General features: G+C 41.0%; 1 protein-coding gene across 5 annotated transcripts; it reads right to left on the reverse strand.

The window, feature by feature from the left end:
- Positions 1-38: 38 nt before the first annotated feature.
- On the reverse strand, positions 39-17,442 carry med25 (mediator complex subunit 25). 5 transcript variants are annotated; one of them, XM_031862234.1, is made up of 20 exons: positions 17,323-17,442; positions 15,720-15,855; positions 15,591-15,636; positions 15,314-15,438; positions 15,102-15,200; positions 13,576-13,696; positions 13,230-13,386; positions 12,551-12,675; positions 12,338-12,413; positions 11,951-12,207; positions 10,070-10,171; positions 7,441-7,523; positions 7,294-7,351; positions 7,112-7,219; positions 6,325-6,501; positions 3,401-3,511; positions 3,141-3,212; positions 2,311-2,481; positions 2,067-2,184; positions 39-649 (listed from the first exon to the last, which is right to left on the reverse strand). In XM_031862234.1, exons 2-20 carry the CDS (start codon positions 15,842-15,844, stop codon positions 546-548), a joined length of 2,235 nt encoding a protein of 744 aa, XP_031718094.1. In that variant the 5' UTR covers positions 15,845-15,855; positions 17,323-17,442; the 3' UTR covers positions 39-545. The 5 variants fall into 5 exon arrangements, with proteins under 5 accessions (XP_031718094.1, XP_031718093.1, XP_031718092.1 ...); XM_031862233.1 differs by having other exon boundaries at positions 3,401-3,508; positions 7,441-7,526; XM_031862232.1 differs by having other exon boundaries at positions 7,441-7,526.
- Positions 17,443-19,817: the final 2,375 nt, after the last annotated feature.

A 19,817-nucleotide genomic window follows, 5' to 3' on the forward strand; every position in this document is an offset into this window, starting at 1 on the left:
AATACCTCTTCAAAATGAAGACGACTTCTTCAATGATGTACAGTCCATCATTTTATTGTGTCCTCATAAAACAACTTCATCAATAATAAAACAAGAAACAACAGAAAAGGTAAAATCTCAATTAAAAAAGGAAAAAATTACAATATTTCTGATTTCAGTGATAAAATTCGAAACAAAAAAACATATAGAAAAGCAGAGTTTCCAGAATCATAAGATAATCTGCTGTTTTCACTGGTTTGACTTCATCCAGTGAGTAGCATGGAGGATTAGCGTGCCGTCGGTTTGACCACTTACATGAAAAAACGAATGCTCGCATTGTCTGCCCCTACTTAACTTCAGCGGCTCAGTCCCGTAAAAAAATCCAAAAAAAAATCCCCCCCCCCCCCAAAAAAATAAAAAAAAAATAAAAAAAAAATCATGATTTGTTCCTTAATTATGTTGACCATTTGTAGCAATGAAGCAACAGAGCGGATGCATGTGTCCAGACTGGCAAATGGCTGCTGCGATACAACTAAAAATCCAGTTCCTGACGCCACAAAGCAGGATCAGATAAGGTCCATGAGGATTTCATCCTCCATGACGCTGGAGACCTGAGTCATCCCTGGCTGTGGTACCACGCCTCGCTGACCTCCAGACATCAGCATCTGACCTGCAAACAGGTTTGGGACGTTTGGGAGGAGAGTGGAGAGAGGACAGAGATTTAAGTTAGGGATCCTCTGTATTATTTCAGAATTGATACTTTCTATTGGGAATACTTTACAGTATTGAGTACTAAGTGTTATCCTTAAAAGGAATACTTTGCCCAAGAAATGACAGTTTGTATATCAATCACTCCCCCCGTGCTGCCTTGAAATCTTGAAGAAAACTTGTTTTTCTCACATACCTCCACGGTGAACGGAGAATCAAAAAGCGGAGTAAGTTAAATGGGGGCCGTGTTAGTATCGGGCATATGACTGGATAAATGAGACTTGGATCATAAAAGCACGAGTTGTGATTGTTATGTGTCGAGTTTGTAAATGTATGTTTTGATATAGTTTTGCTGTTGTTAAGCGCCAACCCCATTTACTTTAATTCATTCAATTCAATTCACAGTGGAGGTAAGTTTCCTTGTAGAATTCAAGGTAACAGGGCGAGTTATCCCATTAATTAAACATAATAAGTACAATGAATTATTTTTTGTTTGAATGACAATCGGAGTTTAAAGTCATGTTTTGCCTCCAACATCTGGATAATTATCTACATTACTACACACCGTTTTACAAATGATACCACATACTTTTTCAAGCATGTTTTTTTCTCCCATGCTGCCATCTGTTTTCAATCACTTCTGTTTTCAATCACTTGCTAGGAATTTCAATTTCGAGGCACCTGAGATTTGATTGACATAGGTAAACATCGAGGTCTTTACTGTGGTGTACCGTTTAGGGATTTTAAAGGTTTACATCATGCATAAATGTATTTTGAATTGTTTTTTGAGGAAATGCGGTGCAAGTCACCTGTCAAAATACGAAGGGCCAACCCATGACTGATAACGGGCCTGGGAAACCCAATGTGCACTCTCACCGGCTGTAACTCATCTTCAGTGCAAAGGGATACTTATCTTTTAGCAATGGCTATCTTCAGAGTTAGAGCATCAAATCAATATATAAATGCACCAGAAGTTCTCCAAACCGTTTAAATCAATGTGTACAATAATTAAGTAAGTTTGACAATTAGAGCTTGGGCAGCGTGCACACTTGGATGAAATATCTAACTCAAGCTAGCCTGCAAGTTGATTTTTATTAGACACAGATGGCTGCATGTGAAATCGGATAAAAATACTATAATAATGAAATGTATGCAGTCTGTAGTAATGTAACATTGGCATGAAGTGTAGTAAATGGGATACAAAGAACTAGAATAACTCATTTCTACATTTAACTTTTCGAAGTTGCTTTTAAATACTTTTGGATATCAACCCGATCACCCTTCAAAAAGTACATTTTTTTTAGACCTATACCCTAAAATGTCCAATTGGCTCATATGTTTCTGAACTCTTTCCACCATTGTGGGGGGTGCTTGCTGACCTAAGGGCTGCCTCCACTGGCTCTGCATTTGTGGCCCCACTCCTGGTGCCGGATGGACCAACTGCTGCCCTAAACCCTGGTGAGACATCATGCCTGACATGTGAGACACCCCACCCTGCTGCAAGGACACAAGAGACAGAGGAGACAAGTTAACCTCGACAAAATCTCAGACTTCCAGAAGAGCAGTTACTACATGAGACATTGACTACAGGCAAATTCACTCAGTCATTTGCTGCACTCTTACTGGCTGCTGTTGACTGAGGAGAAGACTGCGAAGCTGTGGATTGGCTCCTGGGTTTGAGAGGCGGAGTATGGGACCCTGGGGCTGGGCTTGTCCGCTTTGTGCGACCTGGTTGGGTGGAGCTCCGCCGACCGACGGCTGTTGATTGGCTGGTCCGGCTGCTCTCATCGTCATCTAAAGGACAGTTTAAGATGTCGTACATTACATTCTTGTCATATAAGAAAACCAGTTATGACATACTTATAGTTATAGAAGGTGGAAGTAAACCATCATGTTTGGAACAGGTCTACCCGTGCGGTTAGTTTTGAGCTCGTCACCTCAAACATACAAATGTGTGCATGCATGCATGTTCTCAATGAAATATGCTACAAGAGAGAACAGTCAACACATGCTGATAGGAAATTAAATGTCCTGATGCTGAGCAGGGGGATGAAGTAACAGTGTGTATGTGTTTTTGTAGTGGGAAAAAAAAAAAAAAAAAAAAAAAAAAAAAAAAAAAAAGGATTCCGATGAAGACACAGGATGTCCACAAAGACATAAATTGAGTTTAACATAATTCAAAATAAACAGAAAAGCAGCCTACTCTTCATTCATGGTTATTTCTGACACTATAATAAAAACAAGGGCAGATAAAGGTAATTGTGTTGTAAAATGTGCATTGTACTGATAAATCCAGTGTGTGCTAATCTATGTGGTTCAATGAAACTTGTCATTTGGATACCTATAACTGAATGATGATAGAATACTTTAAAGCCCTTCAAATTTAAATTCAGTACCCGTGGACACTTTGAGCACATGTTGCTTGTATGTTTAGAGGCTACCGAAGGTCTCACCATATTGTTCTGCCTCTGCTGCTCCTCCATCATAGAGACCTGACTAACAGGGGGCATGCCCACCACCACAGACTGGACACAGGACAGATCAGAGAGAGGGAGGAGGAGGGGGAGAGTGGTGGAAGTGTGAAAAAAAAGGATAGTGGAGGAGAGGGTTACCAGAAAGGCATGCAGAGATCAGAGAGGGCAGTAAAGGTGTCACCAGGCAGCGTGAGAGGGAAACCCAGGCAGACATGCCGGCATTGAGTGGGTTCATTTACCTGCTGCTGGACGCTGCCATGTGAGACAGGAATGGGCCCAGGGGGCCTGTTGAGGAAGTTCTGATTGGGGGCGACCTGAACAGGCTGCATCGGCCCCACACCACCCAACTGCTGCGTAGAAACGGACAGAAAGTGAAACCGCAGAAAGTTGATTTTTCCAAAAGGTACCATGCGGAACATTTCATCACCTTTATTTATTGACTCGGCATGCACACGCTTCACTCTCTCCTCTGCTTCACCTCTTTACTCGTTAACGCCTTAAAGTTGCCCAGCAGTACAAATACTTGTTTCGGTTGTTGAGCTTAAGGACTGAAGGTGACTGAGGCTGAACGCTTTGGTTTTTATGCACCACAACAGTGAAAGTAGTGGAGAGCATCAAGGTCACTGTAATCAATTCATACATCTACTAACAAGCTATTTCTGTGTAAATTGTTGCTCTTACTGTGCATGTTTGCTCGAAAAAGAGATTTTGATCTCAATGACACTGTTTAGATTAAGAATTAAATACATAAATGCTCACAAGCCCGTAAGTACATTAACAGCTTTACTAATCACTGGAACTGTTCTTTCTCATACTGGTCCCAAAGACATTCCTTCTTAAAGCTATTTCAGTGTGAGTGACTGGGGACAAAATCTGTTTTTTCTTTTTTGTGTGTGTATATATATATATATATATATATATATAGTCTTGTATTGTCATAATCCCTGATCTGTATTTTTAGGCAACACGGTTTACACATGTAATGATTGTTTAACAACCTTGTTTGGCTGAAAACAAAAACAGTCACTTTGCTCAGCGTGCAGACGAAGGAAAAAATAAAAAAATAAAAATATACCATGATACACTGGTGGAGACTTAAACTTCAAGCACCACCTGGTGAGGTGTTTGCTGCTTCCGATTTCACAGTTTAAAACAAACTAAAGCTTGATGACTCAAGCAGTCAACAAAGTCTGGAGTGTAAAAGCAGTCGTATACAATATCCATCCTGAGTTGAACGCAGAGGAAGGAGATAGGAAGCAACCTGTTGCTTTACCCACCAACAGATTCTGCAAACACACCTGCCAGGGGCAGGCCCTGATCATTTAGGGATATCTCCTAACACTCTAAAGATATAAGTGAGCCCATTGCATATTTAATTTGCTCAATTCTGTGCTTAAATTGCAATATGGAGATTGATAACTGCTTAGAAAGGCAACATTTGAAACAGGCAGCACTTAGCTGCGCTATGCAGGTGCTGTGGTGGTGTGTGTGTTTCTACACTTAGGGAGAGACGAGGAAGACTGAGGGGCGTGTCATCCCTCCTTCAAGCACTAATTATTAACTACAGAGCCAGGGGAAAAAAAAGCCGCAATAGAAAAACACCTCCACCCATCCATCTTACTGAATCCGAACAAATCACCCTGGGATTTAGCTAATGCACGGTGTGTTATCCGACCAACAATAACAGCTTTAGGTCTTTTGAAGGAACTAACAAAGCTAAACTCCTTCTCTCTTCTCCCGTGTATGATATATCTTCTGTCTTTAACCCAGTAACCTGTAAAATCCTGGATCACATTTCAGGGAGAAATATAAAATGTTATCTTGCTGTAAACAGAACAAACTGAAGAATGCCACTCCAGCGCTTTGCACAGAGAAACCTGCGCTACCGGTCCAACTGGAAATTTTAATTACATTAAGATTGCTGTAGCCACTCCCTATTAGCAATGCAGCACTGAATATGTGATGAAAAACATATTCATTACAATTTCATGTCTTCTGCCTCCTCTAAATGCCCTGATGCTCAGGCACACACGGCTTCAAGTAACATATAAGGCTGAAGAGCTTAAACGAAGACATAAAATTAGTAGGGTGAGTAAACAAGCGCCATCACCGTTGATGAGAGCAGACTGCGAGGACAAAATGTAATCTAACTCATGTAAACCAAGACGGCCAGCTTCATTTTTAAATGGAGACTTGCTGCTTCTCTGTGACTGGATGCTGCATTGTTTCATCCCTCCTCACTGGATGCAATAAGCTGGAGTGGAGCCCTGTGATAGAAAAGACAGCTAATCCAGAGGACACATTTTAAATCACCCTGTCTGCTGGGATGAGGATGAGCAGAGAGGGAAAGGGAATATCTCCACGTCATGTGGACAAGGCAGCAACATTTGTAACCTGTAATGAACTCAGAGACAAGAAGTGGTCTACCTTTAGCAGCGAGGCTGGGATGAGGGGCCTTGTCTCCTTTCCTTATCCTGTCCCTAAAGACTAACACACACACACTCCATCGCCTCTCCTAGCGCATCTCATTTCATGTTAACATCTGGGCTGCCTAAAGTTAAAAAAACATTACATCTACCCCAGTTGTGCTTTGTTTAAAGCCGAATCTACATCGTTCTACATCGACAAACTACAACAGAGGACGGAGCAACCAGTGAGCGTATATTCAGTTTTTATGAAGTCATCAACTGACGACATCACATGAAGGTATTCTTAAACTGCTGGGATAATATTACACTGCCACTGTTGCTCAAAATGCATGTTCACACAGTGCATAAACAATAACCTACACAACAAACACTGCACAGTGTTAAAGAGACAATTCTATTTGAACCAATTCAAAATAAAGAATGCATGCTGTATGTATTGCGCCTACATTACCCTCACTTAAGCAGAGGCAATGAGGTGAGAGAGCAACAGAAATTTAGCTAATGCTAGCCCCATTAGCCTTGGCTAGAGTGAGAGACGCTGCTGTGAAGATAGTGGAAGCGCTAAATGAAATGTCAATAACGATGCACCTTAACGCCGTAAACAATGCACCTCAATTCCCCGGTGCTCCTCAATAATGCCTCCTCGTTATCACCTCCCTTTGGCCTCCCCACTGAAGCCTTCCTCTCTTTCCCACCAGCCCCACCACCGCCTCCTCCTGGATATCACCACTCACCGCTCTGTGCTGCTGGACCTGCTTGTGGTTGGTGATGACTTGCCGGATGCCGTTGACGAAGCCGCTCTGGTCGTTGGGGATGAGGCCCATGAATATTCTCTTCTTGGACGAGTAGAGCAGCATCAGCACCCGCACTTCACAGGGCGACGTAGTGTGAGGGAAGTGAACGCAGCCGGCCTGCAGGGAGGGTCAAAGGGCAGATTAAGACCGTGACATGGGTCAGAATTATGGGATGTGCTCAGGCTTGTGGACATAACATACTCCTGAGCTCCTTTGCCCAATCAAACATATCAGTCTTATAAATTGAATGCAAATGGTATTAACTTAACTCATACTGTGGATTCACTGGGCGGTAAATCACATTCAGGCAAAGAGGCAGAGCTCAGCTGGACTGAATACTATTAATGCCTCTGCTATCCCTCAGTGGTATTACTTCACCAACAACGCACCACACTGACAAAACCTCTGTCGTTATGCTGGCTTTCTGGAACAGAATCTAAACAACTCAAAGGTTTTTGACTGAATTGATGGCAGAGCATGTTTAAAATCATACAATCTGGCTTGAAAGTGACTAAATGCATGGCCTGGAACCCCCTCTACAGTCTTTAACACAACACTGCAACACAGCTTCATGTTTCAGGCCAACTACTGGACAGAGGTGGGACCTGCACTCAGCTGCCACTTCATGGAAAATGTATTGCGGTACACTGAATGATGGATACGATCGGGGACATGGAGGGAACACACATCATTTTAATCTCAGGAAATAGAGTGCTTGAAAACTCACGAAGCCATTGGCCATAATGCGGTACAAGCCTTTCAGCGACTCCACGTCTTTGTTGGTGAAGAGAAACTGAACCATTCGAGAGTTCCTGAAGAGGTGACCTAAGGTGGTCTACAAAGACAGGACTTAGTTACGCATCATTTATAAACGACACTTTCACAAAACTAAAAAAAAAATGGTCTCACCAGTAGTTGCTGTGGAATCAGTTGCATGATGAGCTTCTGTGGCCACTGGTCTGTGTTTCTGTTTAGAGAGAAAATGGCAGCGGTGAACTGTGTGCACAAAACAATCCCCCTTTAGATAACGTCCATAGGGTTTGATTGGCTACTCACAGATTCTCCCCTTGGTTAACATGCACTTGACATGGCAGAGAACGTGTTAGTTTGGTGGTTGAATCCATGGAAGAGGCTTTAGGCTTCTGCAGGAAAGGGGGGGGCAGTGAGGTGGGACACAAAAAGAAGAGGAAAGTTAGACCGTGAGCCTGAAGAACACCTGGAGGAGCACAATGCACACAACTTAAAATCCCACATGATAACTGTTGAGTAATCTTTTAAATACTGCCCTTAGACCAAACAAGAGTTTAAAAAAAAAAAAATGTAAAAGCTGTCAGAGCCAACACAATAAAATAATTGAAAATTAAGCATAAATCCTGATTGTGTTTCATTTTTTTAAAAACACTGAGTTTGTTCTGCTTTAAAAGGTTCTGCCAGTGGTGTCACACTATACTGCTGGTCTACAGGTGGCAGTATGGGGCCCCTCTCAGTGGCTAAGGAAACACATTACTGCAGGTACTTTTAACACATTTAAACGAGCATAAGTTGCTGTTGTGACCCATTGATTACACTTGTGGTGAGCTACGGATTGCCTCCTTTCTGTCTCTTTTTGGTGATGCTTTGGAAATGAACAACTGCTGGGGACACGAGGGAAGACCCAAGACATGCTGGGGGATTACATCTTCCAGAGGACCTTGGAGAAGTTGGAGAATATTGTTGAGGAAAAGAACATGTGGTGCGCTGCCCAGCTCACCCTTTTGCCACTGTGACCCCAATCAGGACAAGCAATTAAAAAAAATGGACGGATGGATGGTCTTTTAAAGATCTGCAGATAACCTGTTCCTTAGTAAAACGTCAGGAAGGAAAGACATAAAGAAATACTTTCTAAGTGCATTAATGCTGCAATCCCACTGGGAAAACTGCCAGCACGCTTCATCTCCAGAGCATCAATGATCAATCAATCACATATTAGTCAGGCCTACTGTAGTCCCTGTGCTGTACATTGCTAATGTATTGTGCTGAGTTTCCTCTGCAGACTAATGGGTTATCTATTTCAGGGCTCGCTAAAGCTGGAGTGAACAGGAGACTGAAATGTGAACAGTAACAAAACAATCATCTTCAAAACGCATCTACCTAAATTAGTGGCAGATTAAAGAAATAATGTGAGCAGAACCATTTGGGAAACTTACCCCACATTTTAAACTAATAAAGCTTGCGGGAATTAACAGATTGAAATTCAGCCAAACCGGGAGAATCATATTGATAACTCTGTACTCGGAGCAAGCTCCAGCCAAGTGTGCTGGCATCCCCTGTGAGAGTTTTCATCAACAGCCATTTCTTCAAACGAGTTTTAGTGTCTGCAATGAAATTCTCCTCAACATTACAGATTACTCCACAGCAGAATCACTTACAGAGCTGAAAGCCTAACGAGTGAACTGGAGGAGGAAGTAGCAGATTAAGAGCAATGCGTCGTGCTGCTCATCTGCACACTCGGGTTGCGTGTGTCTGTACGTGCTCAGAGGCTAGATTTAGAGTTTCCTGAGCTTCCCACTCTCCTTCCTGTCCGTTTAACTGACAGATAATTTTGACAAACACAACAGGGAGAATGAGACTATAGTCGATAGAGGCGACTGATCCGAGTCTGTCCACAAACGCAAACATTCGAAGGCCTCGTGAGTGTCGCATGAAAGCCATTAGCATCCATTTTCCTGCCTCAGCAACTGCAAACATTGATTTGAACTTCAGCTAAAGCACTAGTAGTGAGGCGGTAAAATAATGTGCAATTAATCATACTGTACGATAATCAATGAGCGGTTATTATTAAGACCCACAACAGTGCTAGGTCCTAGACAGTGGTGATGCTCACAGCATGTTGGCAAGGCAATGACTCCCAACTCCAGTCCTCACAGCTGGGATATCAGCCCACAAAGATAACAAAGTTAACTAAATCAATAGTTCACGGATTCTTTTCTTACTCAGAGTTTAACTATGAAATCAATAGCACTCTCATATCTGTTAGATAAATATAAAAAAGGGAGCCAGCAGCCTGTTAGCTTGAAAAAAATTGAAACAGCTAGCCCGGCTGTGTTGAAAGGTAATAAAATCCACCTACCAGGACCTCTTACAAGCTCACTAATTAAAACATTGTATCTCGTGATGTCACAGTGAGCTGGCCAGGCAACCAGCTAAGACTCTGGAAAGTTACTGCGCCTGGCCAAGAAAAAAACTCCTGCACATGATCCCCCATAAAGCCACAACTTACAACTTAAAATAAGAAAAAACAAAACACAAAACATTTCTTCTAAAGCGTACAAAAATGTTAATTTTGTACATTAAACAAAAAGAGATAAAACATGTTTGTAAAATGTGTGAGCTTTAGAGGTGCTGGTAGGCAGATTCTGTTGTGTTTCCAGTGTGCACGCTAACCTGAACTAACCGGCTGCAGCTTCGTAGTTACAGTACAGACATGACAGCGGCATCAATCTTTCTCTAAGACGGCAAATAAACACAGTTTGTGAAATGTTGAACTATTCCTTTAACTGACTTCTGTCCATTTAAACTAAAGTTTGAGTTTCATCCCTACTAACCATTTCATGTTCAGTTGTCCGTACTATAAGTGACTGAAGTGCTTTATTTCACAGATTTATTTTCAGGGCATTCTAAATCAGACCTTTTCACAAGGTATTACCTCTTGCCACTCCAGGACACCGGTCCATGCTACAATCTTATTGGCCACACCTTGCTGCTGTCCAATTGAATTTGCATTGCCTGGAGCTCCAGACACACCAGGCTGTCAACAGAACAGAAGGGGGGGGGGGGGGTTACATGTAGTGTACCAGTACAGTTTGATCCCTTTACCAGTTAGAATTACAGGTGTTCTTGTCAATTTAAATGAAACGAAGACACCGACTGTAGACTAAACAGATGACTTTCATGAAGTGCTTAATACTAAGCATGTCATCCTTTACACCGGATTCATGTGGGACATCATTAAATAATAGATTTTGCAAATTTTAGACAGTTTATTTTGCATCAACATGAGAAAAATGATTGAATGAATTGGAAAACAGAGAAGAAAAAAACAATACTGACTGTACCCAACATGATTTTCTAGGGAAAAAAGGAACATCTTCTGGTTTTGATCTGATAGAAGTACTAACATTTAAAATTCATTTTGATATTAGTCAAAATATCAAAATGAGTGTTAGTCTGCAAACTCAGCTCTAGGCTGCTGGCAGTACAGCATCACAGACTTACGTCTCTGATATCTAACATGAGCAGGGCCACTTACATTTGAAAATATTAATACGATTTAAACATTGATAGTGTTTACAAGGGGTTGAGAATACCAAATCAAGTCTTCAACTGAGAGCTTTGAGTCACTTACAGAATGTTGGCTATGATTCACTCGCAACAAACATTATGAAATACAGTTCAATACAAGGTTCACAGCAAACATTTCACATTCAAGGCTCCAGTCTCCAATCAGTGGCCAGCAGGGCTGTCCTGAGTAGTTTGAAGCTTCATTCAGAATGTTGACATACAAAATCTAAATCAACATTTAGAAAATGATTTTTTTTCGCATTTCTATTAATTCTGTTTAAAGCCAGTATTTCTGCACAGCTGCAGATAAAGATTAGGATAAACTAATATTATTAGTATTACCCTATTTGTAGAACTAGATCCTCGTTGTGATTGCACAGGATTGTTTCTGACGTGTGTGATTCAAACATTTCCAATAACTCAATAAAAAAGATAATTCACAATATGTTTTTACTTATATAGTTAATATATTTAACTTTTTCATTAGGTGGAGGCTTCACTTTTGTTTTGTATTTCATGTGGTCTATCAATTTGACTTGTCACAGTTCAGACAGTACATTACGTTGTTATCTACTCTGTTTATATTTTAGTTTTTTAACTTTATCTGACCCTGTTCTCCAGACTCAGCACACCCCTTTTACACTGACAAAAGCAAACAATTATTTAGAACTTTCAACACGGTGTCATTTGATGAAGCTGGAGTAAAATATTTAGAGCAAGACAAGCTGAATATGTGCATAATCTAATTTTAATTTACAGTGCAAGAGATGCATCAAAACCTTGGTTGGGATTTTAAACTGTAACTATAAGACCCCCTTAAGACAATTAGTATTATTGTTAAAATGTCAGCATGCAGTAAAGAGATGCCACAGTTCTCCAATAGCTCTTTTCCACGTAATGTGGGGCTTCGCCTGACCTGAATCCATTGTGTTTTCACTGTGTTTTACAAACAGAATGGATAAACATCACTAAAAGGGTGCGTCTTAAATTTACACAGACAACTAAATAAGGCAGCAATGCATGCATTTTTCAGAATACGTCCTGCATTTTTAAAAAGGATAAGTTGGACTAGTGTTAAATTAAAAGATGAATACCACCTTCATATGTTTCTATTAAATATGAAGCTACAGCCAGCAGGGTGAAACAGCTAGCCTGGCTCTGTCCATGGTTACGGGTTTTTAAGATCCTGTAGCGGAAAACATCCATAAAAACCAACAACAAAACTGATGGTATGGGTATAACTTACCATGTTGGGCTGTGCTGAAGGCACTGTGGGCTGATTCACAGTGGGTTGCTGCTGAGGTGGTATCTGCGGCTGCTGATTTGGTACTGGCTGTACTGGCGGGGGGACTGGCTGATTGGGAGGAACTTGTTGCTGTGGCATCATGGGCTGTGTTGATGTAGTGACTGTTGCAATGCTGGGCTGATTGAGCTTCACTCCAGCGACTGATGGGATGGGTGGCTGACTGGTAAACGGAGGACCCTGGTTGACCATTCCCGGGACTAGAGGAGGCAGCAGGAACAAAAAATGCAGACACAGTCACACATACAGTATGCAGACAGAAACACCACAACTAAAAGCTTGGCAAACATGAATTGTTCACAAAAGGCCCAGAGTCCACTGGTAACTCACAGCGACTCTTCTGGTTGTTGGCTGCCTCCACAGCCATCTGTGCAGCCACCTGAGCAGCAGTCATTGGGGCTGTATTCTGTCAGCAAGCAGATTAAAGGAAGACAATGATAGGTAAAAAGTTTTAGGGGAGGAACATAAACACCACTGTCTGAAACTGAGCCAAAAGCAGGCGGCAGGAATTCGCCTTACGCTGTGTGGCTGCTTGCCCGTTACCTGATAAGGGTGGGTTGGGTTCATGGGTGGAGGGGGTTGTGAAGCTCCACCAAGAGGCTGATTGACAGGCAGTGGCTGAGGAGGGAGGACAGGTTTGAGCGGCCCAGGTCCTCCACCTGAGGAAACTGGAGACAGACAGTGGGATGAGCTTAAGACTTTTTACACAGTTCTGAGATGTAAACTTAAGAACGCTCCCAATGTAGGAGTAAAATGGTGCTTTGCTAAATGTGACGGATAAGACAAATTTACCAAGGAATTCCTGCCTGCTCACAGAAAGGTGTAGAGTAACCCGTAGGAATAGCTCAAGTCTTTAATTACAACTGCTGAAGCTACCACCAACTAAAGAATGATTTTACATGAACAATCACATCATCTTCTGCTGTAGTTAACACACATGAAATTAGCAAATTAGAATCATATTAGTCGGGATGATATTACAGGAAACAGGTGAAAATGAAATAATCAAAACCAGAGTGGAGGTTGGAGGAAAGTCTGCTACCTCAGAGAAAATGCATAATAAAAAAGGCAAATTTAGTGCCAAACTGAAAAGCACAGACAAAAAAAGATGCATGGACGGAGATGACAAACAACATTAATGCCAGCTCTTTTATCAGGGGCATTTCGTTGGGATGAACAAAGATGGCCCCCACACAAACGCATGTTCAATGTGGTTTCTCACCAGGAAGCGAGATGCCTCTGACTAGGACCATGTGGAAGGGGTCCTGACTGTAGTCTGGATGGGGTTCGACCGCACCTCCTACTGGAGACGCCCGCTCAAACAAAGACCGTAGAGCAGGTAGTTTCCGAGGCGCCACCACAGAGAAGTGAATTCCTCTCTAAGAAATATGAAAATGAAATGTATTCAATGTCCATTATGCTTTTGACCTAATCAAATAAAGTAAAGCAAATACAAATACCACTGATACTACCCCAATCACAGAAATATTCATCACAAAAATATTGACGCAAATTAAGTTTGTCATACACAACGAAGTACCTGATGGAGACAATATAAGTGGACTCACATCTCTGATGATTTTGACCAAGTTGTCTGCTGTGCAGCCGGTGTAGCTGACACTCTCCACAGCAGGAAGCAGGTATGGAGGAGAGTTACAAAGAAGCACACACACCTTGTGGGTTTGACCTCTGGCAAATGTAGGAAACAGAAAGCAAAAACATTTTCATCACTACTAGTGAGGGATTTCATTTAAAACCTGAATTCAATGTTGGGATTTGGAGGATATTTTCATGGCCTTTAAACAACATCATCAGAGCAACTACAGGTAACACACTGCTGTGGTGTTTGCCACTTAGAGGAGGATGAGCTTGCATTTTTTCATGCGTTTCAAACAGAGAGACAAAATAAATGACTACAATTTTGTCTGTAAACAAGGTTCCGTTACCTTGATGGCTCACACAGAGTTTACTACTTTGTAAAACATGACTCCGTGTGGAGCCCTGTGAATGATTTGCAGCTCAGGTTTACCCAGATTCAGCTTCTCCTCCCAGGAGAATTTAGTAAACACATGAATCTCAGGAATACAGGTTGTCCAGGGGTTCAAAGTGGGCCCACAATAAGATCAAACAACTTTTGATCTGAAATATTCATCATGTACTTATCCAGTTTACTATTAAATATGGCACAGATTATTATGTTTATTCTGCATGCAACCAATTTCCTTTAGGAAAGAAGGTTATAAGCTCTGAGTAAGGGATGTCTGTAAAGACTCCCCATTAGATTAGACAGTGGTACTGGACTCATACGAAAGAAAAAGGTAGAAGCACATTGTCTGCGTTTTCATATATCTGTTACATTTTACCTAATCCTGTTCATATCATCCTCGAGAACCCCCTTTCCCTTATTATGTAGTAGTTTATATGCAACAAGCATGACAGTGGATCCATAACTTTTGACTGACACTATTCATCCATATAAAACATATACCAACATTCACTGATTATGATATAAGGAAAATAATATATTGACAAAAAGGTGTAGGGACTTCCAAAGAGTGTGGAGCCCATCCTCGATACTCCTCTTTGGGTCAACAATTGCTCAACAAACATGTGGAGAAAAGGTAATCCTGTGCTACCCTTGACACAACTTGCATCAGAGCGGGAGAAGTTCGGCCATTGGTTAACTGTATTTGATTGACATAACACCAGAAGCTGTGAACGAAATTCCAATAGTGGAAACCCCCGAAGAACCTAGTAAAGGGAGGTAACAGGATGGGCTGAAGGAAGAATCACTAGTGTGTGTGTATAAGCCAGTGTAGTGTGTGTATCAATCAGTTCTGTACTCTGCAGACTACAAGCTTATTTCTTTGTAATAAAGAAACTCATGCAGAGAAAGACAGACTCTGGAAGATTATTCCACTACATGACCAAACAGGACAGACTTCCATGCTGTAATATATTAACTGTTAAACACATTTTAATAGAGCAATGCTTAGTAATGATCCTTTCATTGGTGGGCACAGATTGTACTTTGAAAATGTGTAGACTGTTTTACGGAATTAGTGAGCAGTGTGAACCAAACAGGGCGCCTTACATTTGCTCTCTCATCTTCTTAAAGTCATCAAAGAGCTGCAAGGCCACAGAGAGTCCCTCAGCAATTAGACTACAGCTTTCTGCTCCACCTCCCATGAACCTGTGTGGAGAAACAGGGTAATGTTGAAGATTTACTAAATCTGTTAAAAGCAATGTGAAACCGCCAAAAGTGTCAACTTTGTAATAATCCAGTAAATGATTTGAATAACTTACTGGATGCTGTCGATCCACGACACAAACTCAAAGGCAGAGCTAGTCGGTGCGTGACACTGGACATATGACTCAGGTGCACAGTCTACTGTGTTGAACACCACGAGGCCGTACTGTGTCCCCCCATACTAGAAAGACAAAAGAAACACAGGAACATTTATGTTAGCAATATTAACAGACACTTTTCTAAGATTTACCTTCTGAAACCATTGACAAAGAATAAATAAAATATTAAAAAAAAAAAAAAAAAAAAAAAAAAAAAGAAGGGTGAAACACTCACATCTCCACCAAAATCTGTTTCTGCTGGGGGCCCTCCATTGAAATATCTATAGTAAATAAAACAGATGCATTTATGACAACATGAATGAAGGAATAACTTAGCAAAGGAGGAGTGTCTTAATGATCTTACTCAATGGCCGGCAGTATATAATTTTTCCTTAGAGATTCAAAGTAAGGTCCAAGGTTTGCCGTCCCTTCAATGACAAATACCACATCAGCCACCTGGTTGGTCGCAGGCTTAGTGGACGGCTCCATGAGTGCCGGACCTGCAACCAATGAGAGGACAGATTGAACATGTTTGTCTAAGTCTAAATGAGAGACCTCCACAGTATAGCTGAGCATCTTTTATTAGGGTGTTTCCACTGCAGGGAATGTACCTGTGTTACAACCGTAAGCACTAGGGACTGCGTTTATTTCCTGAATGTAAGTTCTAAACTCCAACACAAAGTAACACAACAACAAGGAGAGATGAGCAGCACTACTTTACAAGCATCCAAGCTCACCAATGTTCATACTAGTGCAGTAACTGATGAGTGATGAGTTCTGATTGTACTATTTTTAACTGTTTGTTTCACGTCATGTATGTAGGTATGTACGTCTTTCTGTGGACCTCAGGAAGATTAGAGGCCGCTAAGGCGTCAGCTAATGGGGATCCAGTTAATAAACTAAACTAAATTAGTGCAATAACTACATTCATACTAGTGCAATAATTACATTCACACGTGTGCAATAATTACATTTATTCTAGTGCAAGAATTACATTTATTCTAGTGCAAGAATTACATTCATTGTAATGCAAGAATTACATTATAACAGTGCAATAATGGCATTAATACTAGTGCAAGAATTACATTTATACTAGCGTAATAATTACATTTATACTATTGCAATAATTGCATTTATTCTAGAGCACGAAATACATTTATTCTAGTGGACAATTATATTGCATTTATTTATTTCACTTATTATTGTGGAACTTGTTGTTCCTTGTGGTGTCTTTTAATAGCACTGACCAGAAGTCTCGCTCCTTTCGTTGCATTCTGTCAATAATAAAGCCTTTCTATAAGAGGTGAGGTTGTATTAAAATAAACTCTGACTTTTGCATCAAAGTTAGCTGAACCCACGAGAGAAAGTAATACGTAGCTACCGTTACTGTGGCTAACATTGTAACGTTAATCCCACTAAATCCATTGCAAAAACGAGAGAAAAAGCGCTGTTGACCTCACAGTAGTAAACGGAGGGGAAGCGTGTTTTGTGTCCGTCTATAATAAACTTTATATATTAGACACCGGGTGGAGACTGAACGTTGCAGGAGAGAGTTGCGCTCTCATCATCGTCCTACTTGCTCCAACATAACGGCTGTCAGACCGAGCGATGACAGGCTCACTATAGAGTATGAAGGAAGTATCCTCCGTTCGGTGCTCTTGGTGAAACAATGTGAAACTAAATGCATAGTAGCCCAAATATAGATGGTAAAAGGCAAAGAGGCGAACGCGATGCTAGCCCATCGTACACCGGTTGGGAAAGTGGTGATAGCAATATACTGTTGTCATAGAAACATTAAAAACAAAGCGCTCGCGAGCTCTCTGTGAGCTCTTTTCTGCATGAAGAAGACGCTCTATGAACACAGGCCCGTTGGTGGGCAGGTAATTGTCAGTGAGCGATTTAAGCTAGACATTTTAACTAAAGCCTTAACTTGCACGCCATCTAGCTAGAAAGTGGTGTGGACTGACCTGGTGGTTTGCGGCTGCCAGTCGAATCGTAAAATCACTTAGCCAAACTCAAATATAACGTTAAACAAGTTTGAAATTAGCTCCCACTACACAGGATGCTAACATGAGCCATTTGTTGTATTTTTGGCGGAAGTGACAAAAAATACAACCCGCCCACAAAATGTGACGTAACGATTTTCTTCTTCGTCTTTTCTTTTTGTGCATACAAAACGTTCTGTGGCGGGGTGCTGCCTCCCACAGTTAACGTCCCTGTACCAGTCTAGATGTATTTTATAAATAATAATAAAAAAAAATGTTGTTGTTGTATTGAAAACAATCTTTTTCACGAGCTTATGTTTGTCATGTCACCAATTTCAAGTAAGGTATGTTCATTTGCACAATAAGGCAATTCTAACAGGTTTTATAAAAACATCACATAAACACAAGATATAAAGGACACACAAAACAACAAATTATGACAAAATATAATTAAAAATGACTAAGCCAAATACAAGATACAAATGTGCTAAAACCTAATCAAAGTGAATAAACAGAGACATATTACAGTGCACGGTATGAATGAATATCACTAAATAAAGGCAGTGGCAAACAGAAAGTAGTCAAACAATGAGAGTTGGAGGAGGCTTCAAGATGTCTGGATGGTCCATAACATTGCAGCAGATTTGAAATTATTCTGTCCCTAAACCTTCACTGCTTTATCAGCAGGCATTGTAAATCCATGCTATGACACACAAGACATGGTGTGCCTATCTCTTTGAGTGACATTTTGTAGGTGAAGGCAGAATATTAGGCATCCGTGCCTAATATTCTTTAGCTAAATGGGTATAGCTTTCTATCTTGTGCATCCAGGGAATTTAAATGTATTATATTTCCGTGGCTACATATATCGAGCTAGCTGCTAGTGCTCGTATACTACAAAACAAAGGAACATAATAGATGCTCACATTTAGAGTAAATGAAGCTTGGATGCAGGAGGTCATCTCTGAATGATATCTTGTCTCCTCACTCTTCTAAAGTGCTCTGCTTGGCAGAGAGGTCAGCTGTTATCACATCTGCATTGTAATCTAATGGCCATCTTCAGATAGACAGAGCCAGGGACCTTTTTTATGACTGACCTTTTTTAAAACTGAGAATATTCACAAGACTTATAATATCCAGACAGGCAAAGAACTAGCACTACACAATTAGCCACTGACTTAAACAGAGAACATTTACAGAGACATCAGTTTTGCTCATGTTCAGGTTTGTCTTACAGAACAAACATGTTTGATTTGATGTGCAGCCAGTACTGGTCTGATACTCAGTCTGGTGAGGACAGATTTTAATCATAAACACAGAACACGTTCCTGACATTATGTGGACAGCGCAGAATTGATGCTGCTGAAAGACCTGCCAAACCACAGCCCTCTCTGATTATTGACCTTCAGCATGCTTCTTACAGTGAGCACATAGAAAATGAGGTGACATTTGAAACATGCACCATTCAAGGATCAGCCCATTCTGGATATATCACCGGGAACATATTTCAGTTGTAATGTGTTTAATGTGTTCACATAAAAAAAAGGAAATGTATCAATATTATAATAATAATATTATCTTCTTTAAAGTTTGAAACAGAGCTCTCTGCAAGAACGCTAGTGATTTCTAAGTGCTGTTGAACCAGATCTCCAGAAGATGTCAGCAAATACCTACAGTCTGGTCTTTATCAGCGAGGCAAAGTTACAGATAGTAACTTAGGGCCTTGGTATGTATAGTATGTATATACAGTATTTAGACTGAGTAAAGTTACATAAAAGCTCAAGGAACAATAGTTCTGATGGACTTAGAAAATGTACCCTCTAACCATTATCTTAATGATATCTAAATGGACCTAAAATGTTGCTGATTTATTACTTGAAACACTGAACCTGGTTGTCAGGTTTAGATGGTGTGCATGTGTTCCCTATCATAGCTTTTCCATTCAAGCTCTTCTCCTCAGCACCCATTCCCTCCAAATCCTCAGAAAATAGCAACAGAGTGTAATGACTACAGCAGCAATCAGCATGCTAACCTGCTGTCAGATCAGCGCTATGCACCAGCGGCTAACCTGTAGTTGTAGTCCGGCACTGTTTCTGTGAGTCCAACAATAGTATATCGCCCCCTGTGGCACAGCCAGCTAGTCAGCTCAGCACAGCGTTGAGCAAAGGGCTTCAGACCTCATCAAACTCAAAACCTCCAACAGAAACAATGCTCCTATCACTTTAACCCAAATTCTAGGAAGGGCAAGAAAATGTGGGCTCAAGCGGCTTTTTTATCCAGGCGTCGGTAAACAGGACCTAAGAAATGTTTCTCTTCGGAAAGTTTTATGCCCACATACACAGAGGTTTTTTATTCTGACTGAGCTTCGTGGCCAAAATCAAACTGACAGAATGGTTCGTGAATATTTGTATGTGTCTGATGTGTATGCGTAGGCACCCTTGATGCTTTATGCTGCTCTGAAGAATATACTGTGTGTC

This window comes from Anarrhichthys ocellatus, unplaced genomic scaffold (assembly GCF_004355925.1).
Source record: "Anarrhichthys ocellatus isolate YVR2014 unplaced genomic scaffold, GSC_Weel_1.0 scaffold26, whole genome shotgun sequence".
NCBI lineage: Eukaryota > Metazoa > Chordata > Actinopteri > Perciformes > Anarhichadidae > Anarrhichthys > Anarrhichthys ocellatus.